The sequence below is a fragment of the Melospiza georgiana genome, chromosome 10, assembly GCF_028018845.1.
Source record: "Melospiza georgiana isolate bMelGeo1 chromosome 10, bMelGeo1.pri, whole genome shotgun sequence".
Lineage (NCBI taxonomy): Eukaryota > Metazoa > Chordata > Aves > Passeriformes > Passerellidae > Melospiza > Melospiza georgiana.
Genome location: NC_080439.1, coordinates 9070118 through 9091037, shown reverse-complemented (window position 1 = coordinate 9091037; position 20920 = coordinate 9070118). Strand labels below are relative to the sequence as shown.

The 20920-nt window shown below is 44.1% G+C and overlaps 1 protein-coding gene across 2 annotated transcripts in view; it reads left to right on the top strand.

The window, feature by feature from the left end:
• The window catches only part of DIS3L2 (DIS3 like 3'-5' exoribonuclease 2), a 180244-nt gene that overhangs the window by 102375 nt on the left and 56949 nt on the right, over window positions 1-20920 (top strand). For both annotated transcript variants that reach the window (XM_058031532.1, XM_058031534.1), the window contains 3 exons: window positions 6478-6590; window positions 13448-13555; window positions 17036-17269. In XM_058031532.1, the coding sequence (XP_057887515.1) occupies window positions 6478-6590; window positions 13448-13555; window positions 17036-17269 (455 nt within the window). The remainder of the gene's footprint in view (window positions 1-6477; window positions 6591-13447; window positions 13556-17035; window positions 17270-20920) is intronic.

Sequence of the window (20920 nt, the reverse complement as noted above, 5' to 3'; positions counted from 1 at the left end):
AAACTGTTTGAAGGATTGCTGATGGCTCATGGAGAACTCTAGAAAATATTTCTGCTTTTCATCTTCCTTTATTGCACTTGTCCTTTGCTGCACTTAATGAACAGATGAGTTTTGTTTTGGACCTCACCTAGAGCCAGTCAGAAATTGGTTTGTACAATTGTAGTTGTCTCTGTTACATTCAGTTGATGCAAGGGACAATGTGGCCAAAGGTCAGAATAAAATAGTACCTTAAGAATCATGTTATTCTGGATTTTAGTTTCAATTATGTCCAACATTGACCTTTTAACTTGAAGAAAAAAAGAAAGTAACAAATACCCTGTTATGGTTTGTTTTTGAGAAAAACAAGTATTTTTTTATTCTCTTAGAACTGCTAAAAGCATCACTTTGCAACGTCGCCATTCCTGTCAGTAGTTTCTCAGATGCTTGTGGGAGTTGAGGAAGTGCCTAGACTTTCATTATGGGGAGAGTTAACATGTAAAGATGTTTTTGGGTTTTTTCCTCTCTTCTCTTCTGATCTCGTGCTGTTTCTCAGTTTGGAGTAACTGGGGCCATTCTCAGTTCTGCTCATGTTGGAGATTTGATCCGTCTCCCAGCTCCTGAGTTTGAGCAGTTAAATAAGAAAAGTCACAGGTTTTATTATCTCTACATCAGCCTAGCTCCTCAAGGAGAGGATGAAGGTTGAAGGTTTTAATTGTGATTTAAGAAGCAAAGCAAAAGTCCAGACCCAGCCAGGGCTCTGCAGCCTGATGCTGGCACAGTGCATGTCCCACAGTGTGCCATGTGAATGTCAAGGATCTGACCTTGGCCACCTCTCCAGGTGCTACAGACCCCAAAAAAGTGACCAAGCGTAGTTCAAAGAAGAGTTGAAATTTCTTGAAACCTTGGCCAGGCTGTTCCTGATGGTCTAAGTCTCTCTGTCACTGGTAGGTGAATTTGGTTATTTCTGAGGGACATTTTTCACACAAACCAGTGGCAGAGGGGTTTGATAGCATGCAGCATTTTTTTGATTGTTACCCTTTAGAGATATTTGTTGTTTGTTTGGGCAGACAGTTTTTCAGTTTTGAAATTGTTGCAACATTTACAAAGTGGATGGAAATGTTTGGATGGAGTTGCTGCTCTGTGCTCTGGGGACCTGTCCTGCTCTCAAGATACAGGATCTGATCCTTTTGCCAGAGTCTTCTTGTGAGGTTATGTCAAGGAAGAGACCTTTAGAGAAGGAAAAAGCTGTTGCTTGCCCAAAAAAGGGTGCAATTGGTTGCCTTTCAGTTGGCTAAAGGGCCATCATGTGATAATTTTAAAAATTAGGTTTCTTGATTTCTTATGCTCAGTTGCACTGTGTCTTCAAAAAGCAAAATGGCCCTAGGGCACGCAAGTAAAATTTAAGCACTTTCCTTGTTATTTCAAAATAAGTAAAACACACAGTCTGCTTTCTTGAACACCAACTTGGCTTCCTTTGGTGGAAAAGTAACCTCAACTGAGAATTAAAACCACCCACCTTTGTCTTCAGACTCCAGAGCAGACAAAAAACTTGCTCTTTCCACGGTTCCACTTTTATTTTTTATTAAACTCTTCTCCTCCACTTCTCTGTCTTGCACTTTCTTGGCTTTCCCTCGTGCTCTTCTCTCCTTATCAGTCATTCTTTTTTCTCTCATTTCTTCTCTCTCTATCCCAAGATGTTCACTTCTATAGCCCTTGAGCTCTATGTGTTCATACATATGCCAAAAAGAAGCAGAAATATTTGGGTCATGTCATTCATTTAAAGGTGTGTGTGTTGAAGGTCTGTGATGGGCCCTTCCTGCTTCCAGCAGCTTCCCCAAGTCCTGGTGCCAATTTCTGCTTCAGTGCAGCTTACACTGGGTTTATGACCACCCCTTTATGGTGTGCAGCCCCTCTGGCTGTCCCCTTTGTAGCTGTGACCCTCTGTGGCAGACACTGTCCTTCCCCTTGATGAAGACTCTTGATCTTCTGCAGCACTGCCAACAGCACCAAAATGTGCATGTAGGTTAAAGGCCTCATTTCTCTCTCTTTATGCAAGCTTTTCATACTTTTGCAAGGTGCTAAGTATTGCATAGCAGATAAGAGCAGCCGCATCAAACCCCCAGGGCTTGTGGAATGGGATGAGCTGTAATTATTTGCTGCAAGAGTTTGGTCTAACCAGGGAACAGCTTGGAACTGCCTTGAACTGCTGGCAGCAGGTGGGGAGTTGGCTGTTTTCTGGATACAGCAAACACTTTGCAATTTGCTTTGAACTCTTCTCTGTCTCACTGAAAGGTGAAGACCGTGTGGGAAGCAGTGATATACCAAAAACCCTGGCATTTGATTTTAAGTTGACTTCACACATTTGCTCATGTTTGAGTTCCCTCCTGAGAATGATGATGCTTGAAGGTGAGATGGAAATAAATGGGGGAGTGTCTGCATGGTAGAGAAATACTTTCTGGTGTTTTATCGTTGAAGAGCTGTGTTTTTCAGTTATATGGCCCTAAAATTCACATATGCTAGGGTTTGAAGTGAAATTGCTTTGTCTCTGGATTTGTGCTATGAGTGAGTAGGGTTGCTGAAGAGAGAGAGGAGGGATTTACTTCCACTGTGTTCCCTCACATAGTGTTCAAATGCATTCAACTCAACTTTCTAATTCCAGGGGCAAGTGCTTGACGTGCCCTGCTGGGTTGACAGTTCTTATGAAGCATTTACAGGCTGAAAATGCCTTTTCCTTCTCTTCCAGCTCCTTCTTACTAATCCCTTTTTGTTTATAATTTTTTCAATAAAGAAGGAAATAAGTTTTCTGAGCTGTTTTGTCATAGAGAATGAGATCATCAGCAGAAAAAAAAAAGAAACAGCCTGTTCTTTGTTCTTCTGCAAGGTGCCACTGCTCTCCTTTGATACTAGCATCATACTGACGCACAGGAGATTTTGGGGTGGGTTCAAGCAAGCCAGATCCTCAGCTCAAGGGGCTGAACCTTCTCCAAAACCACTGTGTGCCCGTTGTGCTGGGGGAGACCTGCCTTTCATGGCTCTGTCACTTGGTGAGCTCCAGGAAGGGGCTCCAGGCTTCCAGAGAGCTGGTGAGACACAGGTCCATCCTGTTCTGCCATTCTCACAGCCCCGAGATGGTAAATGAAAGGGAAATCGTCCTCTCTGCTTGTGGCTCACAGCTGTGTTGTTTGCAGTAGGGTGACAAGTCCTGTCCCTGTGGCACAGAGCATTGGCCCAAGGGGGGTTTGGGTGGCTGAGTGCCCATCCCTTTCCCTTTCTGCTTGCAGATCTCAGGAGAGCTCCTCATTGCCAAGGGCCTCTTCACTGGGGTGTGATTTCAGACAATGCTCCTGTCTCCATCTCTGTGGCTGCAGAGAGGAGCTTACAGGGCTCAGCTGGTTAATAAAACATGCCTTGCTTGATTCTAAACTGCATTCCCTGTTGCTAAACATCTCCCAAGAGCAGCTTTGCAGTGGTAGAATTTGAATGGCATGACAGTTTTGCATCCACTTTCAGATGAAATGATTTTAAATGAAAGAGTCCCAGAGATCCTGAGTTAAAGAAACCATCCAAGTGCCTTCAGCATTTTTCATTGCAATAGATGCTCCCTGCAGCTATTGCATTAATAGCAGCATGTGAAGTGTCTGGCTTAATCTTCTGTACATTTTTATGTAAATTCCTTTTAAAAACCCCTAACCTTATACTGGTAGTGTATACCTAGCATAAGGAGTTGTTGTGCAGCTTTAAGTTCCCTGTTAGAGAATTTGGGATGAAAAAAATCTGTAGTTTGTAAATGTACTTGTATTTCTAAGAAATTTAGGATATAAAAAGTCTGTCACAATGGAGAACTACATTGCGGAGAGGTTTGTAGCCTCTCTTTGCTGGAAAAGTGTATTTTTTTCAACAAAATGGAGGTCAAGTAGACCATGTGTAGTGGCCTATGGTGTGTGGACCATGTGGTGTTGGCCCTCTACTCCTTTCCTCTGATCTCTTTGACAAGACTTTTTTACTCCATGACTCCTGGTTAAATTCACTTTCCCTTTCAGGCCACTTTTTTTTTTCCTTGGGAAATAACATGAGACTTACCGTGTGAAATGTTCCTTTTGTGACTTTGTCATAAAAATTAATGAGACTAGAAAAACAATTTGTGGACCTGGAAGAGAATTCTGTGAATAGTATTTCTCTATCCACAATGCTCTTTCACTTTAATTAGCAAATAAACTGTGCAGGCTTAGGCAAAAAGGTATTTTGTCTAGCACATTCAAAAGCAATGATTTGAGAGAAATCAGATTGGTTGATCACTGTGCTGTACCTTCAAGTTCTCTTGGTCTGAATATTTTGGGGGTGAGGGAGATAGGGTGATTCATACATGAGCAAGACAAACCCAAGAGCTGCCAGTTTGCATTATGTCAATGTATGTAAGAAAATATTTAGATAGAATTTCCATTAAAAGTTCAAAAGCAAGGGGCTCACTCTGACCCCAGCTTTTAGAAGCTCTGGTGGGAAACCTGAATGAATTTTAACTCTGCTCAGTGTGTTTTCCTTGGCTGACTCCATGTTTTATTATCTCATGCAATGAGATCTTTCTTGGTTTGTCGATTTTTCTATCGAGGACAAAAAGTTCATGTATGTAACAGTGCACATATTGAATTAAAGTGCGATTAAAGGCATGATGTAATGACCCCCTCTCCTTTTCCTTTAGTCAATATTTGCCTGCAGGGTGAGTACGTTACAATATTGACTTCAAAGTATTCAATATCTTTTTACCTTCTGAGTGTGTTGGCTTCGAGTGTGTGTAATATTAAACTTGTTGGTTGAACTGTTGGTCTAAGACTTACTGTCTAAGTAGTTTCAGGCTTGCATGCCTAATCCATGTAGAGCAGCTTTCAAGGCATGTGATAATATCACAACACAGCTGTAGGCAGCTTTCTGAGGTGAACCATTTAATCTGCAGTCTTTGCTCCCAGCTTCCTGACAAGTGGTGGAATTTGTCCCTTGGTGTGCGATGGGATTATTGCCCTCTCTCCCTGCTGCCATCATATTTAGTCTCTGCAGGCCCTTCCAGTGGCTGGAGGCTATGTGGGCACATCTAAACCCCATCCCTCCTGCCTTCTGTGTGTGTTTCTGCTGCCTTTACATCTGTGCACTGTTGATGCACAAAGGCTGCTCAAAAGGCAAGGTTATGCTTTACGTGCTCACAGTGCTGTGCAAACATGGCTTAATGAAGTTAAATCGTTATGAAGTCAGGCAGCTCTGCAGGGTGGGCTGCTACTCATTTCCCCGAGTTCCCAGCTGGGCCACAGTGGGCTGGGTGTCTCCCACTAATAGGAGGCTGAACCCTCTCGTGCTTCCTCTTCATCTGTTTCCACTCCTACTCTGCTGAAATCCTGTTCTGGTATCCATCAGAAGGGCACACGGGCACATGGACTGCTTAATGACAACAGCTATGAACCATTTATCCTTCAAAAACGTGACACTCGAGAGAAGGCCTTTGATAATGTTCTTTGCAAGGTATATAAATAAACAGGATTGTCACCAGTGTGGGATCTTATTACTTTGTCTCTTAAAAAAAATTAAGGAAAGAAAAAATATTTATAGATACCAAGAGGTTAGTGAATTCCTCTAAAGAACCAAGTGTTATAATTAGGAACCCACTGCACTTAGAACTATTCTACAAATAAGCACCTCAAATCCAGCCTAGTCCTTCCAGAGAAAACAAAGGTCAATAGGCTGCTTTGAGGATTAGCAAACCCGAATTTCTTGGACCCAGGTACTAATTACTTCCAAAGCTGAGGATGATCACTACTTCCAAATCCGAATTACTGCCAAAACCTCATGATAAACCTCAGTAGTACTCCTCTCCAGCCTAACTTTGACTTAAGATGCTTTTAAACTGGACTCTAATTAAAGGATAAAAGGCCAAATCTGAAGGAAAGGCAGGGTAATGGTGGAAATATTCTTCTAGTGGAAAGCTGCACTTCTGCATAGCCTGATCCAAAGTAATTGGAGACTTCCCATGTCCCCAGCAGCAAACTGGGCTCAACCAGGTTGGTGCAGTTCTGGTAACCCAAAAGTGTGTGGGACTGACTGCTCCATACCAGGGAAATGGGATCCTGCACTGCCTGTGTGCTTCTGAGGTGGGGTTCCATCTTTCTTTCATATATTGTCTGGCAGCAAAGGGATGGGGACAGGGCTCACTATGACAAGCTCCTAACTGGAAAGATTTATCCACATGATTTTGAAGGGCTTTCACATTTCCTCTGTACTTGAGGATTCACTTCTGTGTACATTCACTTACATGTTGTAGCCACCATGGTGGTGAATTTGAGAGTGTCCTGAGAGACCATGGTTTTCATCCCAGGTGGAAGAAGTGGAAAGAAGTATTGATTTTGTGAGATTTTGGCATAAAGCAAAAAGGTTGGGGGAGGGGGAGAGGAGTCAGGGTTAAATATGTAATCAGTTCATTTCTGCTCACAGCCTACTGACTTCCTTGTGCAATTCCAGGGAACTTGGAAGTGGGAGTCCACATTGCAGATGTGAGCTACTTCGTACTGGAAGAGACAGCCCTGGATAAAGTAGCAAGTGAAAGGGCCACCAGTGTCTATCTGGTGCAGAAGGTAAGACAGCTTTTCCTTTGTCTGTCTGATGACTGTGATTTCCATTTACCATAAATTCATTTTCAAGGTTAGTTTTCAGAAGCTCACAATCAAAATCTGGCTGTTATTGCAGGCCATGTACAAAAATTAGTAAGTTGATGGAAACACAGAAGCTGGTATAGCTGCTCACTACCTTGGAGCTTATGGAGAGAGGCTGGTGTGGAGCAGCAGCTTGTAACCCTCTAACTTTGGTCAGTGCTGACCTGAGCCAAGCCTTACCCACCCAAGCTGGATCCTCTGCTTTGCTTTTGGGGGCTTCAGATTGGCAGATGTGGAGGATTTTGTCTTGCCTTTGGTCCAAGAGTCCAACTAATGCCTCAGAGAAATGGTTTTGTGTCAGAATAGGGTGTAAACACTCAAACAAACAAACATGCATCTTGAGGTAAAACAAAAGGTTCACACTCTTACTTTATCTGGATATCCCAAATGATGGAGGAATGGTGTTCCTTCATCATGCAATGAAAGGATGCTTGAAATTATACTGATTTTAGCTTATCAGAATCAAATGTTAATCTCAAGTTTGAAGTTGACTTCTAAGCTTTACAAATGAGCAGGTTCATTGTTGGAAAGGAAATATGTAGGCTTTGTCTGTGTCTGTCTCATTTTCAGTTGAATGTGAAGAAACACTTTGTGGCCCATCAGATACCACTGGCACTGTGCATGTAGGGAAGCTGGAAAACCTGGCTGTCAGTGTCTGTGCTTGGGGCATGAGCTGCATGAAGAGGAGTGTTGAAGCAGTTTCATGGAGCAGAATTATCTACCTATCCCCACACTCCCATTCAGTCAGGCTGAAGTCCTTGTCTCCACAGCCTCTTCTGGAACGACAGGATGTCTTTTCTATAATAAATAAGCATGTCCTACTTGGTACTCAGGATTAGGAGTGATTCTTCCTGTCCCTTCCCTTCCTGGATGTTTTCAGGGTTGTTATCTGGGGAGGTTTTTGTAATGATGCTTGTTTCAGTAGCTTCCTGTGTCCTCTCTTCGCTTTCTGGATGATAAAATGATTTATGTTGCACTAGTGGAATCAGACTAATGGTTTGATATCAAGCTGTTACCTTTAGCAGCTGTTCCATAGCATTCTTTGGGTAGGAGCAGCAAGGCACGGCTTTGGGGGTCCCAGGGAGTCTGGTGGGTTTCAGCTCCCTGTGGAACCACTGTGAAAGCAATGCCAGAGTGTCTCTTCCAGGTCAGTGGCAGTGACACCAAAAGCACAGAGTTGCTCTGTGCTGAGAGAGCTCAGTTCCTGTGCTTGCTGTTCTCCACAAGTGGGAGGCAATGGAATATTACATAGTGTATCTCCTGGAAACAGCAGTTCTGGCACCAGTCTTCCCAATCCTGCAGTCTCTCCAGTGATAAGGCCTTGGCTTCCCCCTCTGATGGATGACTCGATGGTGGGAGGTGTGGGCTGGCCTAGAGGGGATGTCACTGCTGTCCTCCAGGAGGATCCTGTGGCAGCATTTCCAAGTCAAAATTTGGTGGTTTGCGGCCATGTGATTCTTTTAGTCAAGGAAGAAGGAAGATTTTTATAAAGAAAGGAGACATTTTTCATGAAAATCTAGTTGGATGCAAAGCAAATTGAATTTTCTTTCAAAGTGCCTTTTCCCTACAGCACTGCCAGTCCTGTGCAATGCCAGCATAAGTTACCTGCTGCTCCTAATCTTCAATTCATCTTCACCCACCATGGCCCAGCAGTCAGGATTGGTGTTTTAGCCACACTTCTGCCCTGCAGAAAACACATTTTAAAAATAACAAAACTAGGTTAGATGATGAAATTTTCAATATTTTAATTACAAGAGATGAAAAGAAACAAGGGGATGGGCAAAGGAACACAGCCAGGCTGTCTGAAACAAGATGGTAGCATGATTCTTGTAGAAAATATGCTTTCCTTTGATGAAACTGTTTCCTAAGACAGCTGTGATTCTGCAAGAGGTTAGCACCATGCTAATCCTCCAAAAGAAGTTAAATAAAGCCACATATTTAATTTTCCTGAATCAGAAGGGGAGTTATTGTGTAATTGCTAGTGGTCTATTTAATACAAGTCAAAAGTTTTTGAAATAAGAATGTATCAGGTTTTAAGAAGCAAGAAAACCTAAACAGTTTCCTCTTTTTTGGCACATCTCACAGTGTTATTTTAGGTGTGAAGCAGCTTGAGTGAGAGTTCAGCCATAAATCCCTATAATATTTTACTGGTCCTATTTTACACTGGAGATCAAAGATCAGAACTGTAAGCCTGTCTTCATGTTGAGTCCAAGGACTTCAAGACATTCACTTTTGACACCAGCAGGTTGTCAGGGTGTTGATATTTTGGTAATTTCAGGCTGAGTAACAAAGAGTTGCTCGAACTCTGAATTCATGGAAGTGTTGATACAACTCCTGAGGAGAAATCTTGGCTCATAAATAAATTGCCTATTTCCTTTGAGTGACTTTCAGTGTACAAGCAAGAGATTTGCTGAGCCCACTCCACTGTTGAACTTCAGGGTTCTCCTACCAGCTCTAGTGGAAACTCTTGGTTAATACAATGCCTCCCCATTGGACTGATTGTGGGAGAAGGATCACCTTGGGGGTCAGTGGTGGTCATAACCAACCAAGAATTAAGGGGCAGCCAAAGCAGGATGCCAGCAGAATAAATTTTGAAGGGAGCAAAACTGCTCATGTAACTCTGTGGTGAAGATAGAGGATTATGCTTGACCAGGGTTTGTTCCTTTTTCCCCTTGACTGGCTGACCAGTTTTCCCCTTCTATTCCTTGAAAAGCTGCTATAGTGAGTTCACTGATCAGAGCTGCTCTGGGCTAACCTGCTCTGAACCTGGCCAGTGAGTTAGTCCTGGCTGCAGCAGATGTTTCTGATTTTATAGGGAGCAAGAACTTTTGTCATCTCAGCATGCATGTGCTTCCTCCCTCCCCTGCCCAACTCCTCAGGAACGAGTCTGAGACTGGAAACTCACATTTGGTTTCTGGAAGCACTTTATTAGTTGAAGAGACAAAACAAAACAAACCCCTGGGCTCTCACAAGCAGGGGTTTGGATCTTCCCCTGCAGAGGAGCCAGTTGCTGAGCAGTGTGACCAGCCATGGCCACAGGTCCATCTGTTGTATAATTCCAGCATGATGGTGTGTAGGACCTCCCCAGCCCCAGAAGTGCCCCCTCTCACTGTGGTTTTCCAGTGGTGCCATTGCTTTGGCTTTCTGGGATGTGGGGCTGCCTGCAGGGAGAACCAGTGGCATGGAGCAGGCTGTCAGGCAGTGCTGGACAACTGAGTCTCAAGGGTAGTGCTGAAGATTTTGCATTTAAGACTTGGAAATAGGGAGAGAGAAATCCTCTGTCTGTGGTTTGATTTGAAATGCAGAGACCTGCAGCTGCCAGCATTGATATCAACCTTCCACTCAAAGAAGTGCCCTTTCCGGTATCTCTTGGGCACTGCTAGGCTTGTGGGGAGAGATGATGTCTTTTATTAGCCTGAGTAATAGAGGGGGATTAAAACCAGACAAGCTCTCACCACCCAAGCCCTGGTTTCTATGACATATTCATTAGAAAGGATTTCCTGGGGAGTGTAGCTCCTTTTTTACATTGTGAAATTTTTTTGCCTAGCCTTGCTGGGCCTCTCCAACTGCATTTCTAGATTCAGCTACATTTATAAACCCTTAATTCCAGGTTTATGACCCCTGTATAAGCCCAGGTGACTTGATTTCCATCTGCAGTAAAATCAGCCTGAATGGTGTGATCCCCAACATAGGCACATCCGTAGCAATTTGCCAAGAAAACCACTTCCCACTGGAGGTGCTATCCCTCAGCAGGATTTCACTGGCTGGATTCCTGTGTGCCCTGGCACTCCACAGGACAGCTGGCAGCCACTGCTGCTCTTGGCAGACAGTCACGGGAAGGGCAGAGCATTAAAAAGGTGCTGGGCAACCTCTGGATTATTCAAGGCAATTCTACACAACTCTGGTATTTTGCAAATCTGGACATTAAAGATGTGCCTAGGGAAATCTCTCACTCCGTGTCTCTGTCAGAAAGAGATGGAGATAATCCTGTTGGCCAGAGTTCCTCTGGGCAGCCCCTGGGATCACTCCTGGAACATCTCGCTCTCTGAGTGTGATACAATTGTGACATCTTTGTATGTTAAATGCTGGGCTTGCAATTCCTGGGAATCCTTTCAGGCTGTGACTGTATCACGTTAGGGAAAAAAGAAATGTGCATTTATAACTTTAACTCCTGTGCCTTGTGACAGTGGGTTTTTATTCCATGTAGAGGGTGAAGAGGAATTGTGATGTTAAGGCAGGAGGCAATCAGGCAAGACTGTTGTGGTGTTGGAAACAGGTTTCTTTTAATTCAGTAAGGTAGAATAAATTGAGATACCTTCAGTGCAAGGTCAGGTTATGTTATGTATGTGTTTGCTGAGCCCAGGAAAAGGTTGATAGCATTCTTATTCTCCCGTGAGACTTCCTCCATGGCTTAGGTTAAGTTACTTTGCCTAAAGTTTCTCTCCTGTAAAACAAAGGTAACAGGCTGATGCTTCCCTAACAGTAGATTTGTTACAGCTAATTGCTTGGTGAGTGTTTCGTGCTGTAATTATGATCTGAGTTAAAGCTTTGCTTGTGTTTCACATCATTGAAAGCCCTTCCACTGAATTACAGCCATTTGAATTGGATATTAATCCTGCTCAAGTACACTTAAAGCGAGCATGGGCCTTCATGTTCCACGCAGGCATTTTTCTAGCAAACTGATATTGCTCCAGGAGATGGGAAGGGAAAGAGGATGTGCAAAAGCACACAAATATTCAGTAAGTACAGACCATTATCAGATTATCAAAGCTGGGGAGAGAGAGAAAAGCAGCTTTTCATTTGGGTGGGAAAGGGCATGGGAGCTTTTATTAAATTGCTAGCACTTTGTACACTGTGACCTGAACTTTGGGGTCTTAGGGTGGCCATGGGTGATCTTGAGCAGGCAGGGATTTCCGAGAGTCTATAAAGCTATTTTCTCTCTTTTCTGCTATGGGTTGGCATCACTTACACTGAATTTATACCCCTGTGGGTCCCTGCAGGCAGCATGGGCAGGCTCACGTACCAGGGCAGTGAGTTATGAATGTAGCAGCATTGTTAACGTTCTGCTCGCAACTGCAATAACAGAGTTGGCGGCTTTGTGTTGTGGGAAACAGCTTATCATAGGCTGTGCCCTTGTGACCTGCCAGGAGAACCAGGGCTGCTGATTCATGGTGTGACTCCCTGAGAGCCCCAGACCATGCAGTTAACCTTTTGGCACTAGTGTGCACCGCAGTTAGAAGAGATTTATAGTCATTTTCTGGTGCCAAACCACAAATGTGATTAAACATTTTAAGTCTTTCCTTCAGAGCAAAAGGTAAGTGTAAACTGTGGGCACCTGAGGAGAAAATGGGCACCTGAGACTGTTTTTTCATACTGTTTTGAAGAACAGTGGTTCTCCTGCCTCCAGGTAGGAAAGTTATCTGTGAAATCACTAAATAGGTGTCAGAGTTTGGAAGAGCTGGGATTTGTATGCCAGTCAGCTTCCTGCTGGTCCTATATTTACAGGCTGGCACACAGAGCAGTCAAAACGGAAACTAAATTAAATAGCTAAATTACTTTATGGCACACAAGTAGAGCATTTCTCTCTGTTTTTCTGAAAAGCGCCATTCCATGTTGCCATTCAAAATAAACTAGAGGAGTAGTGTAGTGGTTTTTTGAGGGCAATTATTGCTTCTTCACAAAGGTAAATAATGAGAAGGGAAGTCAGAAGTGAAACTCAAATAATGAGTTTTGCTTCATTAAGCAGCTGCTGAAGATTATCTTTAATACAGACTTCACTTAGGAAATAACTCAGGGATGGTGGAAACGGAGCTACTCAGGTTTGCTCTAGCATAAATATGCTCAAAAGCTTTTAGCTTTGTTGATGTAGTCAGGTGAGTAATTTGGAATTTGGTAATTCAACATTCAGCAGCAGAAATGTTGATTAGTTGTAAGGAATTAGGACATGGGTTAAAAAATCCTGCAGAAATTTATGCTGGCTGACATTTTGTTCAAATTTTGAGTATGATAAAGTAATTGTTCTCCATTTGCAAACAGCATGGTCAATAGTCATAACACAGGTACTTTTGTTTTACTTTACTCACCTGCATCTACAAGTTCCTGTCTGTGCTGTAAAGCATGATCCAATCTTGAAGCCAAGCAAGGCTCCTGTGTTGCATAGGAGAAGTTTCATTTATGCTCTGCAGAGAGCGGACTTGGATTTACTTCTTGGTTACATGGTTTTCAGTGGGAAAGCAAGAAACACAGTTCCCCAATCCAACCTCTCCAGCTCCTGACTGCCAGGACCATGTTTCTTCAACATTAAATTTCCTGATGTGCCTTTCCTCATTCTTCCCAGTGGCAAAGAAGTGGAAAAGAGCAAACTTTGTGACCTTAAAAGTTGCAGTGTAAGTGTTTGCATAACCAAGGATGCAGATCACTCCAGGATGCTTACTCCATTCTTCAGAGAGGAGCACTGGGAATGATTCCCAGGTTGGAGACTTAAAACTGCCTCTGGTCTCATAGAGGGATGGGGCTGGTGTGGATATTGGTGGTCTTAGCCATGTCTGAAATCCTCTCATTTCAGAGGATTTGGTTTTCTTCCTCATTCCATGCCAGCACACTCTCTGCCATGTGATACAGCTCTGGCATGGGTGATGCATCCCAGAGCTGTGACGTGGCCACTCCTGCCACAGAGAATGTGATGCTGACAGCTTAACATATTTTCTCTTCACCAGCTGCTCAGGGAAGCTTGTCCCCACTAAAAGCTTGTGTCTCACCAAGGCTCTCTTCTCTTACAGGTGATCCCAATGCTTCCCAGGCTGCTCTGTGAGGAGCTCTGCAGTCTCAATCCCATGCAAGACAGACTGACGTTCTCTGTGATTTGGAAATTGACTCCGGAAGGCAAGGTACCTTAGGCAGCAGGCAATCATCCTGCTAATCAATCCTTCCTCATGGCCAGCCCCTTCTCTTGTAATGGTAAAAATGTCATCCCTCAACACTCAGGTGGATAGCAAAGGTGAACAATACTGGAGGATGTAGACTGTCCCTATGTCTTGTCTTGCTGAAGACATAGTGTGGAATTTCTAACTGAAATCATCTCTCAGTATGGCTGGGAGAGGATGAACATTTGTATGAATCTGAGGAATGGAGAATGTCCTGCTCCTTGCCAGGTCACCCAGCCATGTAATGTCTTACCTCCAGCAGCAATTCAGAGCTGATGCTTTGGGTGGATGAGCTGTGCCCCTGACTCCAGGCCTTCTTGGAGCTCACAGGCAGTTGTGCAGTGCGGCAGATGCGGCACTGCGCCTCCGTGGCCTCTCTGCTAAACAGGCTGTTTAATTCCTCTTCAGAGCTGCAAATTACATCAGTCCAAATAAAGCATGATAGCCCTTCAGCAAAGGCATGGCTCCATCCTCTCTGCATGTGTTATTTCCAGGGAGCAGTAGTGGAGGCTGTCTGTTGGTGCACTGAGCTGCCTGCAGCTGCCTTCCACCACTCCCCAGGTCTTCATTTCTCTCCCTATTCATCTCCCACACTCTTTGTTACCCTAAAATCTTCTCTTTGGTGATCACAGGGTTCCCTTAGTAATCTCCCCTTACTAATCAGGGAGGGCTAAAGACTGGCACTACCAGAGCACACTTTAGTCTATGCAAAATACACCTTTTGTACTCAGAGATTTTTTTTAACCATTGTCATTATATTTACAAATCTTTCTGTAGACAGTATTTCTTGTGCCAATGTGGTAATTCTCCACAAAGATTCACCTCCTTATTATTGTCCCAGCTGCTCTAAAGGATGCTGAATCTATCTTTGTGCCTTAGCAAAATACAGTTGCCGTCCTGATTCTGTATTTCTGCAGTGAATCCCTGCTCTGGCATTGAAGTGGGTTGTATTTGTCTGCTGTGAAAAGTGTTCACCTTCCTGTAGCAACAGCATGATTGCTCATGAGACCTTCTAAGAGCAGACTCTACTAGGTAGACCTTTTATTGACTCTGAGTTGTCTTTGAACAGCTAAAAGTCAAGTCTTAATTAAAATAAGCTTTTAATTACATCTTGTCTCTTGTTCCATGCAATATATCAGTTGTGTTTCAAGCACTGCTCAGTCCAACCCTGTCCGACCAGTGAGAAAATAGAGGAGCTGTAGCATTCAGCTCAGAGAGCAGACTCTGGAGTGGTCTGGGCTGTGGCCATGCTGTCCCTGGGAGAGCAGACTGCCCGTGGCCATCTCAGCAAACTGGTTTCTCCTACAAGGCCTTTCAGGGTTACAGTCTTACTTGAGGTCACTTGATGTGGATGTCAGGTGAAGGCTGGAGAGGAATTTATTCTTTCCAAGAGGAAGAATGGTTGTAGGGCTTTTGCCCAGGAGGGCATTCTTCTGAAAGCTGGTATTTCTAGGTGTTAGTATACCTGTTTCTCAGTGCAAGCAGGATCACATGCTCCCTGACACTCTGCTGGGTGAAAGGGGGGTGAGTCAAAGGCCCCAACACAGCCCTTGAACCTCAGCTGTTGGTGGAGAGCCCTGAGAGCACTGACAGTGAGGACAGGATGCTGCTCAGGACTATGGGTTTTGCTCAAAAGCAGGCAGAACTGGGGAAACCTTATCATAACTTTAGAAATCCTTTAGATGCTGGTGCTCTTTGTGGACTCTGGGTGCACCAGGTTTGCTGTGATGGGGGAAACTTTGCAGACTCATCTTGTGGGCTGGTCATTGTAATCTCTAGGTCCCAGCTCACAACCCCCAAATGTTGCTCCTCCACTGTGCCTTGCCCATCCCTCAGCCATGGTACATGGGCCAGCCCATGGGAGCTTGCCCATTCCTCTGGGGGGGTTTCCAAAGCAGCAGGGGCTGCTGACCTACTGGACATGCATCCCCCATCACCACAAGAAGCTGAGCTGCATTGCACAGATGCAGCAGACCACAGAGCAGGTGCTGCCACCACTCACCACTGTCACAACATCTCCAGTTTGGTTTTTTTTGTTTGTTTGTTTTTGTTTTGTTTTGTTTGGGTTTTTTTTTGTTTTTTTCTTTCTCTTCCTTTCTTTCTCCACAGCACAGAAGAAGAGATACAGGGAATAACCATGAGCTGCACTTTACATTGCAAGATGCTACTCTCTGCATCTCTGCTATTAAAGCACTCTCGAAGTAGAAATAACCTTAAAAGCCCTGTGACTTTCAGAGCTCTGGGTTGCTGAGTTATACAGCACATCTGTGATGCATTAGGGAAGGAGGCAGCAAAGGTATTTTGGGAATCAGTCCCTTCCTATTAAGAGGAAGGTTTGTCTCTGAAGCAGTGTCCTTGATAAGGCTGTCATAGAGAGCTCGCCCTTCTCCCTGGACTCTGTCACTTGCAGAATTTACCTTGTCCTGTTGGGCTGATGGAGGAGTAAGGTGGCACTGGCAGCTAAGGCAGAATTACAATTCTTCAGTCATTCTCTGACCATTTGTGCTTTGAATGGTTTATCACAAACTGCATCTGTCTCCAGAGCCCTCATGCCAATGCTCTTTACTTTTGTGAAAATCCTTCTGCCCATGTCCCTTGGCACTTTATAACTGTCTTGATGAGCTGTTGGATTGATTCTCTTATATATGTCAGCTGAAAATAGGTTTTCCTGTCTGCTTTAGAAATGATTCTGAATTCCTACTTTTACACCAGTATTCTTTTAGGGAATTCTAAATGAGAGTGGCTTCTGGTTTAAAATAAATTAATTTTTAAGCAGTTTATTGAATATTTTCCTCTCAATTCCAAAGTAGTTTGGAAGCCCAGAAATGTTCCTGGCTTGAGTTTGGACCTAGAACCATGGACATGATCAGAGAAGCAAGGGGTCAGTGGCTGTCCCATCTCTCCTCCAGACCCACTGAAGTCCTACTCAGGCACTTTCACAAGTGCTAGTCAGATGTTGGGGTTCCTGCAGTACTCCTGAAAACAGGATTTTAAGGCCAGTCTCTTGTGCTCTGGTGGCCAGACTTTAAGCCATTCTCCTGTGTTTTAGGCAGGAGAACCTCTCTGACATGTGTGTATCTGCCTGTTGTCACTCCTGCACCTGGTAACCTGTGAGTCAACAGACTGGGTTCAGCTCCCAGATGGTCTGTAGTTCTTGGAGCTCTGTGGAGGAGGGAAGTCAGGTAGAGGAGGGAGATCCAGGCAGTCTCCTATGTATGTGCACAGTGCATTGTTACTTGTTGCTTGCATATACACCTTACTAGATGCCAGAGAATCTGCATGGGCAAAAGGCCTGAAGGTCTCAGTAGGACAAGATCTTCACCCAGAGATCACAGGTAGTGGGGAAGTCTGCTGTCATTCCTCCCAGTGTTTGTGGAACTCCCCAAGCTTTTGTGCACCAGAAGAATGAGTCCTCAGATCCATTTCCACTTGGCAATTTTGCAGATCCTTGATGAGTGGTTTGGAAGGACGGTCATCTGCTCCTGCGTGAAGCTCAGCTATGACCATGCCCAGAGCATGATTGACAGCCCTGGGAAGGTGTTGGCACCTGAAGAGCTCCCCCCTGTCTCACCCCAGCACTCGATAGCTGAGATCCAGGAGGCTGTGCTGAACCTGCATCGCGTGGCGCAGCGCCTGCGCAAGCAGCGCTTCACCGAGGGCGCCCTGCACTTAGACCAGGTGAGTGAGTCCAGCCCCTTCAGGCTCCACCACAGCAGTTTCACCTTGTGCTCTCTAAGGATTTTCTGACCAGTCTAAAGACTTGAAGGGTAAAATCAAGGCTGGAATAGAAAGGCAGGTTTGAGTGCCAGTGTTGTCTTAAGAGCGGCATCAAATTATGTACCCTAAGCAGTAAGTAGGATGAAAAGAAAAAAATCCCTGGTTTTTAAGGAGTGATCCATTTTCCAACATTTTTCAAAATCCTAAAACCCTGTTGGACTGGGTAAGTAATTCATGCAGTGAAACAAATCATGACAATGTCATTCATTATCGTGCAGTTCAGATATTAATGCACATTTCACTGGGAAAGGCTCATCCTCCACATTTCTTTCTGTGCTTGCAATATTCTTGTTTTCCACAGCTTTCACAGCAGTTCTCTATGCTGGGAAAATGACTAAATGTTATCTAAGCTAATACTTGTAAGTGTTGGGTGTGTTTCAGAGGAAAAAATGCTAGTGAGGAGGTTTTCTGTCTGGGGTGATTTAAATAATCTTGTATCAGTAGTGGTATGTGTCATTTCTGTTTTACAAGGAGATCCAGATATATTAGGCTATTACAGCAAAAAATACTTTTGCGTGATGTTCAGCTGCTCTGAGGTGGCTTCTGATAGTTTTTTTGGATAGGAGGTTCCAGTAATTTGTAGAACCCAGTGGTCTTCCTGAGCAGGAGATAAAATAATCTTTTAATATAAGGAAGCTCTATTGTTTCATTTTGCAAAATGAGTGTGAGTCAACATAAGGATATTGCTGAGAAAGAAGCTAGGAGTGGTGTAAATAGGGCTATTGTATGTAAGATATATATTGTAACCCTTCCATTTTACTCAGCATTGTAGTGTTGTCTCCAGTTGCAGGAAAGTCTCATTTTAGAGAAATCATTGCAGAGCAACAGGAGCAAGAGGTGTCCCTAATCTGTGACCTTCCTCAACATTCTGGTGGAGCTGCTGTGAAGAAGAGGCAATGTGCTTTCCCCCATGTCTAAGATGGACAGAATGACAAATTTCTATCTTGAGTTTCAGCAGAGGAGTTTTTATTTTAGGATAAACCTTCTGCTGTAGGCAGTGAAGTGTCTGGGGCTGTCTTGCCTACGTCTGTTGTAGGAGGTCTCAGAGGACTGGTTCAGCACACATAAGTGAGCCTGGAGCAAGGTCATTTGCTTAAGGTCTCCCTAAATTAATTTGAAAACTATTTTTGGAAATCAAATTCCACTTTGAAGTTTTCTTAAACCTCTTCTGGAACAGAGACTTCCTTCTTTGAGGCTTAGTGCACAATGGCTAATAAACTGGGCCTTTGTTCCCAAGCACACCCTGAATGCTAGAGAAACATAAAAATCACAGCTTTTGCACGAGATCAGCTGCCTGGGAAGCCTTGGAGGTATCTGGCTTGGAAAAAGAGTCCATGGTGACTGGAAGCTGTGGCCCAGAAAGGTCACCAGCTGCTTTCCACAAGTCACTGTTACAGTGTAGTGCTGACTGCTAGCTGTGTGCCCCTGAGTTGAGTTACCTGTTATCAAGCTAACCTCAGGGGAAATATGTTTTAAACCAGCTGTGACATTTTCAATGGGAGGATTTGGCCAGGGAAGCATCCTGTTCCAGTGATAGCCCATAAAAGATTAGCTGTGTTTTGTTTTGCTCTGTGCTCCTGCAGAGGAGCCATTAAAGAGAACATATTGGAGCATCATTTGTGAGATTGGGATTAAAAGCCACAGCTAAGGGCACCAGAGGCCGTTGATTCCTGCTCAGCCTATTCCCAGCCATCATGATAAACTGAGTTATGTGTCACAAATGCCACTTTATACTGTGCAGAATCTCTCTCCCCTGGCAAGAATGTCAAAGTAATGGTCTTTGAGAAGGAAGCATATTTTAGATCAAGGGACACTTTCACCACACTTAGTGGAGTCAAGTACTGCCCTGATAGCTTTATTTTGATAAACTACACCCTCCCCAGCCCATGGAGGAAGTGGTTGCTCCAAGGCCTGAATATGAACAGTGTGTGAGGGACAGGTTTGAGGACGTGGCCAGTGGCATATGGCAGGACAAAGCAATCTGTGTCCTTTAATAGAAGGGGACAAACTCCTCTACTCCTGCTTCCCCAGTTCCCTGAGTTCCCATGGGCACAGTTGTGTGCCATGTCCCACTTCCAGCCCCAAATGAGCAAGCAAGGGTGGGCCCAAATGGGAAACACACCTTTCTAATCACTGGACCTCTCACTGATTTCCTGTTGAGTAATGTAAATCCTGAACAATGGCAGACAAACTCCAGCAGGAAGCTTGGGGCAATGAATTATCGGATTCCAAATAAATATGTGAGTGAAGGAAATGATCATCTCACAGTCTTAAGGGAGGGGGTGGCTGAGCATGGATGACTTCTGTGCTTTTTTTTCCAAGGGATGTGAGCCCTCTTCCTATACATTGTGTTATGTTTGAGAGTTCTGCCATGGGGTAACTCCTGATTGAACAATGATAACTTTTTTTGTTTACTTCCACCCTGCCATTTTTCAGTGTGAAGTGTTCATGTGCTTCCTGTTGGTATTAAGAAAATCCTGGGAGAAAGAATCTCCCGTTCTCCTTTGCCACTGGCTGTGGTGGCTTTGGGCGGCCAGTGCTCTCCCTGTCTGCCTCAGTTTTCTCTGTGGACTGATACTGATGTGTCCCATAGTATCCATGCAGTTTAGGATTTATTCCCCAAAACTAAGAACATTTCTCAGATGAAGCAATTCATGGGCATATCTTTATAACAGCAGAAGTATTGCCTGGCCAGGGAGCTCCTTGGACATGACACAGAATGGCTCCAGTAGGATGCAGCAGTGTCAGGCTGGTCCTGCTGGGATGAGAAGAATGTTTCCTCTTTGAATGTCACTGCTGAATTTTTATGACCTAATATGAGAGCAGCATCTGCTTGCCCATAGTTTTATCCTTTAGCAGCAATTTTAGAAGCAGAATCTCCATAGCTCAACGTATGAAGAATATACAGATATATATATATGTTTTAATAACTTAGGAATTACATATCTGTGTCACACAAAAGACCATGAGACATTACAGAGATAGTACACAGTCTGGAAAGCTCAGAGTTTGTGGGTTCAGTGTCAGTATGTGTGTGCCTCTTGGGGGTGTGCAATTTTGAATTCCTGCTTTAGTTTAATCCTGGCCATGACTTTAACCCACATGCCTGTGACCCCTCTTTCCCCCCACTCTCCAGTTCCTGTCATGCCTCTGCTGAGCTCTGGGAATCCTGCTGGGATTGCAGAGAATCCTGCTGCATTGGACCTTGGGTCTGAGGACCATGTTTGCAACCAGAGCCACGCATCTGTCATTCCGTGGGGATCCAGCTGTCCCCATAGGCCCCTTCTGGGGTTTTTTCCCTAGAATATGGTTTCCTGTGCTGCCCGCCAGCTTCCTAGTTCCAAAAAGCAGTTGAGCTGAGTTTTAAAGGTTTAAAGATTTTGCACCTTCAACAGCTAAGAAGCTTATGAAACTTTGTCCACACAGACAGAGATTAATGTATTTCTTTTCCTTCTCATTCAGAGATGCAGCTTTTAGGTGCAAAGGCAAGAAGTCTTGTATGTGACTAAGAAAAAATGTTCAGGTATTTACGATATTGTCTTCCCCCTCACA